A 7,825-nucleotide genomic window follows, 5' to 3' on the forward strand; every position below is an offset into this window, starting at 1 on the left:
ATGTTCCTTGGAAACGTTAGCAACAAGGTCAACGTTATAAGCAATCCTAGGAATAGGAATAAGGTAGTGTTATTTAATTAAAGTTAGGATTTGCCAAAAGAACAAGAACAAGCCATTAAAGCAAATTTTACAGTAATCTCCAGTGGTGAAGGTTTCTGTTATCTGACCTATAGGAAAAAAAAAATGGCATAAAGGCAGTGAGATAGAAGACAGACCAAAATAGAAATGCTAGCTAGAGATGAAAGGAAGCTCAATCCAAAAACATCATCTCCTTTCTATTCTACATGAACACAAAGCACCCTCTCCATGGGTCTTTACAATAGCCCTTAGAGACAGTGAGGGTTCACTTGGAATCACATCCTTAAGCGAGTTGTAAGGGACTCCAGCTAACTCTTAGCTGTTATTCAGGCCAATCTCCCACCCATCCAACTTTCCCCAGCTCAGCATCCCTTTCACATGTGGGGAGCTCCAGCCTTTGCTTTGAATCACTCAGTGGCAGAATTCATAAGGCTGTGAAATCTTTTGTTGAACAGTTTTAATCATCATTATGGACTTTTTTAAATACCGCGCTGAGATTGATCTTCATATATGTTCACCTAAATTAAACATTCCTATCCAGAAGCAATCTGAGTATTAAAAAAGTTTTTTCCAAACAGTGTAGCCAGCCACAATAGATCTAGGAACAAAACAGGTTCCCATTTACAGTTCCAACTATGGGAAATCACACTCCTCTCTCCTTCTTTTACTGTCCAAAAGGTAGACCCTGAACCTGTTTTACACTATCCATGAATACTACTGAACAGAGCATGATTATATTGTTGCTCTGGGCATTTGAAATAAGCCATCAAAGAACTGTCCATAATTAACCATTTGGCTTTTTCCAGGCTTGTCAGTAACAAGCCCTTGAAAACTAGAAATAGGAATCTGCTTCTCAGCAGCCATTTATTTTCTCAATAAAACTGCATTCGATCTGTTTATGAGCTCTACAGCTCTACATCAGATTTGTTTCTATAGAGAGAAAAATAGTTTTTCCAAGAGACCTTTCTCATACTCGCTAAAGGATGCATGCAAAAGCCTGCAGATAATATAACGAGGTTCTCTTACTCATTGAAATTTTCGATTAACGTTGGCATTAAGGAGATTTCCATAGTCACACAGTAACATAAATATAATTTTTTTTTAGGTAATGTGTTTGCAAACCACAACTTTAAACATCAGCCAACCGCTCCAATCAACAAGAGTATCCCCTGTTAATTTTTCTATTTTTCAAGATGAGTAACAGTAAACTAATTCCCAAGCTCTCTACCCATTCTCCAGTCCGTCATGCCAACTTCAATATCCAGCCCACACACCCACCTGTTAAGAAAGAAGACTTACATCTGATTTCAAGAGACTCCTTGGAATCTGATTCAGAAAGCCTCACTCAAGAGATTAAGTCTCAGCCTGAACTTGAGGACCAAATCCAGGACAATGATATGGAGCCTGACAGCTTAGAGGAGGACAGCCTGAGTGAGACAGAAGAGGAAGCAAGCCGAAAAGCAGCTCCAGTGGCCGGCGAGGAAAACCTCCATGACCAGGACAACAGCGCCAATAACAGGTAAGGAATGGGCTTGCGTAAGATAATAATGGGTTCTAAAACGTATTGTTGAATAATACTGATACCATTCCTAGTGAGAGTTAGGACATACTCTCTTAACGAGCACTTTATGATTGTGCATGACACAGGTCACCAAGCAGCCAGTGATAGCTGGGCACTGTGGTTTTTGCCACATTCATTTTTTTAAATTAAAAAATGCAATAGGTGTTAATAAGTTCATTTGCATTTCTCATACTCTTTATTTCTTGTCCATTGCCAAGTGTCTCTATTGTTATGAAACCACAGAAACCTACTATAGAAAATCATGTGATTTGGAGTCAGGTGGTCTTGATTTGGTTCAGGCACCACTCTGCTGTTCAGTGTATAATTTGGAATAAGTCACGTAACTCTTTTTCATCTCACTTTTTCTCAACTGTCAAATGATCTGGCCTATCTATCTCCCAGGATTGCTATGAATGTCAATAAAGCACAGATAAAGGAGGGTAGAATTCCGTTTGGCCCATTCCTTCAGAGCTGGTAGGGGTCTACCTCCCAGGGCTTGTATGATCGTATAAGGCTGTGGTCCCCAAACCCCTGAGCCACAGACTGGTAGCAGAGCTCTGCCATTCCCCACCCCATCCATGGAAAAACTGTCTTCCATGAAACGTGGGGCGGGGCGTGGAAACACTACAGGAGGTGAGCAGCGGGCAAGCAGTGAAGCTTCACTGACAGCCGCTCCCCATCGCTGGCATCACCTCCTGAGCTCCGCTTCTCCCCCTGCCCCACCTCCCCCCATCTGTGGAAAAATTGAAAAATTGTCTACAATGAAACTGGTCCCTATTGTCAAAAAGGTTGGGGACCCCTGATATAAGAATTTACTGTAATACCCAATATTTATGGGCTTTAACTTTATGCCATGAGCTACCAAAAAATGTAAGGGAATATAAAATAATGTGGTGATATCCCCCTGTTTTAACTAACTCACTAAATCATATAATAGAGTACAAAAGAAGTTAAAACCTACTGGTCTGAAAGGGGTTTTAGTGCGCAAGTACTGGTTCTGCCACTTACTAGCTGTATGACCTTGGCCAAGTCCACTTAATGTGTCTGTGTCTCAGTTTCTTCATCAGTAAAAGTGGGATAATAGTAATAGTTATCTCATGGAGTTATCATGAGGCTAAAATAAATTAATACATATAAAGTGTTAAGAACAGTGAATAGTTCTTTATAAGTTATAGTGTGTTAGATTATTTTTAAAAAATTAGGGCTGAAATATATTAAGGGAAGTTTATTGGAAGGCCTGGAACTTGGGCAGGGTCTGGAAGACAATGTAAGATTTGGATAATGGAATAGAATTAGAGCGACATGTCTGTGGCACATTAGGGAGCCCAGCTGGATTACAGAGGATTTGTTTTGAGTGCAAGCAAAATAGACTGAGTCGGAGTCTGATTATAGGGGCTTCGAAAATGTGCCTTTAGTATTGGAAGGTGAATTTTCAGGTCGGGTGTAACCACCCCACACTACCGATGAGGACGTTGAGTACCAAGAACTCAAACTACTTGTCCTAGGGATACACTCACTGCCAGGGCCCCCATGGGAGCCAGAATGACAGCCCAGTCCCGAGTCTTTTTCTTCCTTTCTCTTCTGCTCCTTTCTTTCCCTGGGGATATCAAGTTGAGTCAAACTCGCGCACTCTTAGGGGATCTCACACCATCACAATAAAAGTGATAAATGCTGCCACTGAGGTGCTGGAGACAGAAGAAGGGTGGCTTCAGAGAGACAGACAACATCGATTGGACTGGGCCGGGCAAGCCAGGAGGAGAGAATACAGCTTCCTGAGGAGGGAGCGAGAGGAAGCAGTGTTTAAGGAAGATTGTTCTGCAAGGTGGTGCATTTTGAATTAGACAGTGAACACCCAGTGGGCAAAGAAACTACCAGATGGACATGAGAGCAATAGCAGTGATTTCACCTTTTAAAGGCCTTGCTGTAGTGTCACTTAATTCCTCACCATAATCCTGCAGGGAAAGTGCTGCTTTTCCCATTTCATAGATAAGAAAAATGAGGCTAACAGAGATGAAGTAACTTTTCTAAGGTTATAGTGCTCTGAGGTGATTGTGTTGTTTTGTTGTTGATGTTGGATTTTTTCATTATGAAAAAATTCTAACCTATAGAAAAGTACAGGGCAAAACATAATATAAGCCATATTGCCATATTTGATTCAGATATATTTTTAAAGTCATTAAAATGTTACAGATAAATTTTCCTTGTAACCTTTCTCAAACCCATTCCACTTTCTTCCTCTTCTTCCTCCTCAGAGGTAATCATACTCTTACGTGGGTGTGCATCCTTCTAACCAAGCTTTTATTCATTTCTTTCATAGGTAATCTATAATTCATGGGTAAATCTGTATCTACATATCTATATAGCTATATAGTGCCCTGTTTTGTTCAGTCAACATTATGTTTTTGACATTTTACTATTATGGTTTTGAATTAAGACATGTGGTCTTTGTTCATTCATTTTTAACTGCTGTATAAGTTGCATTATCTGAACATAAAATTTATCCATTTCCCTATTGATGAATACTTAGGTTGTTTTCAGTTCTTGTTATTTCAAATGCTCTGTGCACATCTTTGTATGCCTCCTTGGGTACGTGTGTAAGAGTGTCTTTAGGATATAGAATCCAAAAGCGGAATTGCTGGTTTATAGGAGAATGGACATCTTCAACTTTACCTGCCCACAGTGCCGGTGAGCTTCCAGTCCACACAATTACCTGGTCTTTTTAAATTTTGCCACTCTGATGGGTTATAAAATCCTATCTTTTTACAGATTTAAATTACTTTTCTCTGATTACTTGTGAGCCTGGATATCTTTCTACGTGTTTTTAGCCAAAGGAGATAGGTTTAGACATACTCTTTGGCATCTGGTTATTTTCATTTAACGAAACATCATGCATATCTTGGGTACCTTTCTATTCAGTCAGCCCTTTGTGTCCGTGGCTTCTGCATCCGTGGATTCAATGAATCAAGGATCGAAAATACGTGGGGGGAGAAAAGGATGGTTGTGTCTGTGCTGAACATGTATAGCACAGACTTTTTTTCTTGTCATTATTCCCTAAACAATACAACTATTTGCATAGCATTTATATTGTATTAGGTATTTTAAATAATCTAGAGATTATTTAAAGTATATGGGAGGATATGCATAAGTTCCATGCAAATACTACCCCATTTTATATAAGGGACTTGAGCACCCATAGATTTTTGGTCCTGGAACCAATCCCCAACAGAGTCTGAGAGATGACTATGTTTATATTTATTGATTTACCTAAAGCTACATAGTATTCCAGTATCTGGAGGTACCATGATGTATTTATCTAGTTGCCCATGGGTGGACATTGGAGTGTTTCCAGTTGTTTGTTTTTTTTAGCGATGCTTTAATCAAAATTTTGTATATGTAAGTGAAAGAATTGACAGAGCTTGGTGACAGATTGGATATGAGGATTGAAGGAACAAGAGAAGCCAAAGACTAATTAAAGGTTCTAATAACAATAGCTAGCATTTATAGAATGCTTATTATGGGCCCACCACTGTCCTAAATGCTTTACATGTATTATCTCATTTAATAATTATTGCAGCCCTGGTAGATAGATACTATAATGATCTATCATTTTGAAGATTGCAAATGAGGCTTAAAGAGGTTATGTTATACCCATTTATTGCATCTAGTGACTGGTGGAGCAGAAAACTCAGTAGTCTGACTCCATGCTCTAAACCTGCTGTCCCCAACCCCTGGGCCTGGTACTGGGCTGTGGCCTGGTACTGGGCTGTGGCCTGGTACTGATCCGTGGCCTGTTAGGAACCGGGCCACACAGCAGGAGGTGAGTGGTGGGTGAGCAAGCAAAGCTTCATCTGTATTTCCAGCCAATTCCCATTGCTAGCATCACCGCCTGAGTTCTGCCTGCCCCACCCCAGCTCCATACCCCCAATCTGTAGAAAAATTGTCTTCCATGAAACCAGTCCCTGGTGCCAAAAAGTTGTGGACCGCTGTTCTAAACCATGTTTCCATCCTGCCTGTAATCTAAGAGATTCATAGTCTCCTAGGTAATAAATGGGAGTTGTTTTATTTACAGAAATGGGGGCATTGGAAAGGAAAAATCTTTTGAAATGGATAGGTATTCTTGTCTGCACTTTTAAGATGAAGAAACCAAGGCAAGGATCCATTAAGTGACCTAATTTCTCCACTTGTTGAGTGTTTCCTCCTTTTGTCCGGTGCTCAGGGACCTGACTTTAACTCTTGTTCTTACCAAAGGACAATTTAAATACCACTTAATATATTTCAAAATAAAGAATAATGCTTACAAAGATCGAAATTATGGTGAGATTCTTGGTCTTCTGATTTAGAGATCCTTAAATAATGCTTCTTTCCTCATATTGATTTGCCTTACAAATTTTTAATGATAAACTATAAACCTGAGGGTTAGAATGGGTTATAGCCCTAGTAATTGTTTGGCTGTACAGTGCAACATTCATTGAACATTAGGATGACCAGTTCTTCACTACAAAGGAAAACAGAACTAAAGCATTTAGCCAAATAATGCCTCAAAAATATTATTCAGGGGAGTGTTTAGTTTTTGCCCCTTTCTCTGCCTCAATTTAGTCTTGGAAACCTTTCTTAGGTGTTTTGTTGCTTGCGTCTGAGTAGTTTATGAGCCATAACATAGACTAGTAAATTGATCTCAGACTCTCAATATGAAATTAAGTAGGCTTTCATTTCTGTAAGGTAGATGGAATTCTGGGAATTGTAGTTCAAAAACATTAGTCAAAGCCTTGCCTTAAAACCAAGAAAAATTTCTTTCTTCTTGCTTTTATAGCAATAATTTTAAAAGCTGCCTGACAAATCACTTGAGCCTTACTCTTGTGTTTTGATGTTACTAGAACCTCCTCAAAGCAATTACTCCCTTGTATCTCACCAAAGTCAAGCCACAGTTCAATATATACGGATGAGAGAAAACCTTTTACTTAATGGAAATTGGAGCAGTATTGACTGTAGTGAATGAATTAACACTGAAGAGAGGGTCTTCATGTGATAATCCTTAAACCCCACTCCAGCACTGGCCTTACGACACTCAGCATTCACAAAGAAAGAGATCAATGTCTTTCCTAGAGCATTAGAAATAACCTCTTCAGTCCTGAGGCCTTCTCAAACCTTGTATATTAAAAAGCAAAAATCAGAGAGCAGCCATACCGTACCTTGTATATGTGTTCAATAAGGTCTTGTTTACAGGAATACTTACGTAATTAGCTACCATTTGTAGAACTGTTTGCTTCATGTATACATCTCATTTATCCTTACAAGGGCCTCTTAGACAAGCATTATTATCCCCATTTTGCAGATAAAGAACCAAGGCTCTAAGAGTTGTGTGGGTGTGCATAGTTACCAATAGCAGAGCCAGAAATTGAACTGAACTCTCTTCTAAGTCCAAAGCCTGAGGCTCTAATTGTAAGTATCAAGGATTGATCTGGTAAAGGATTCCATTTTAATACTTAGAAAAATTAAAGATAGAAGAATTTCAGTTTGAACTAAACTGAGGCCAGAGTAAATATGCATGTAAAATCATAAACTCTGGGAAAGTAATAAAAATTTTTAAGAGTGCTGTGTCCTTGGAATAAATAGGCACGAATTGTGTTTTCCTTTGGGCCTCAAGGTCATAGTAACCTTTATTCTTTAGCATCCCTCCTGGGAAACAGAAATGTTTTCATGCAGTGAGGTCTGCTATGTCTTCCTCTCTCATCACCTGGGACCATAACCTCCACAAAAGGGCCCATATTCTGTCTAATAAACCACCTTGTGTTAGAAATTAATAGGAGGGAGATAAGGCATGATGAGAAATTACTAGTTAAATTGAGTATTCAGAATTGTCTGCAATTAAAAAGGGACTCAGTAATAATAACATGCATTTTATTGTGTTGTGGTGTATCATTTTTTTCTCTTGAACACTTCTATGAGTGTTGTTTCTGACTAATGATGTGAGAGTCAGGTGAAGTACTGAATCATGATTTCTAGGACTTGAAGAGCAGCACTGGATAACCAAAAGAGATAATGAGTAAAGAGAGACTTAGTGAAGACCAAAACTCAGAATTTTCTTTTTCCCCCAAATTTCCCAGGGCTGCTTTGTAGAACACACTGGGAATATTTATGCTGAAGTTAGACTACTGTCTCTCAGAGGTGTTGTAGAGATTTTTTTGT

General features: G+C 39.1%; 1 protein-coding gene across 1 annotated transcript in view; it reads left to right on the forward strand.

The window, feature by feature from the left end:
* Positions 1 to 1,188: 1,188 nt before the first annotated feature.
* Positions 1,189 to 7,825, forward strand: part of LOC105810833 (chromosome unknown open reading frame, human C11orf63) — a 71,689-nt gene continuing 65,052 nt past the window's right edge. Inside the window, exon 1 of the mRNA XM_012644879.1 lies at positions 1,189 to 1,597. Coding sequence (XP_012500333.1) covers positions 1,272 to 1,597 — 326 coding nt within the window. The 5' untranslated portion in view covers positions 1,189 to 1,271. The remainder of the gene's footprint in view (positions 1,598 to 7,825) is intronic.

The sequence above is a fragment of the Propithecus coquereli genome, unplaced genomic scaffold (assembly GCF_000956105.1).
Source record: "Propithecus coquereli isolate 6110/MARCELLA unplaced genomic scaffold, Pcoq_1.0 Scaffold222, whole genome shotgun sequence".
Classification (NCBI taxonomy): Eukaryota; Metazoa; Chordata; class Mammalia; order Primates; family Indriidae; genus Propithecus; species Propithecus coquereli.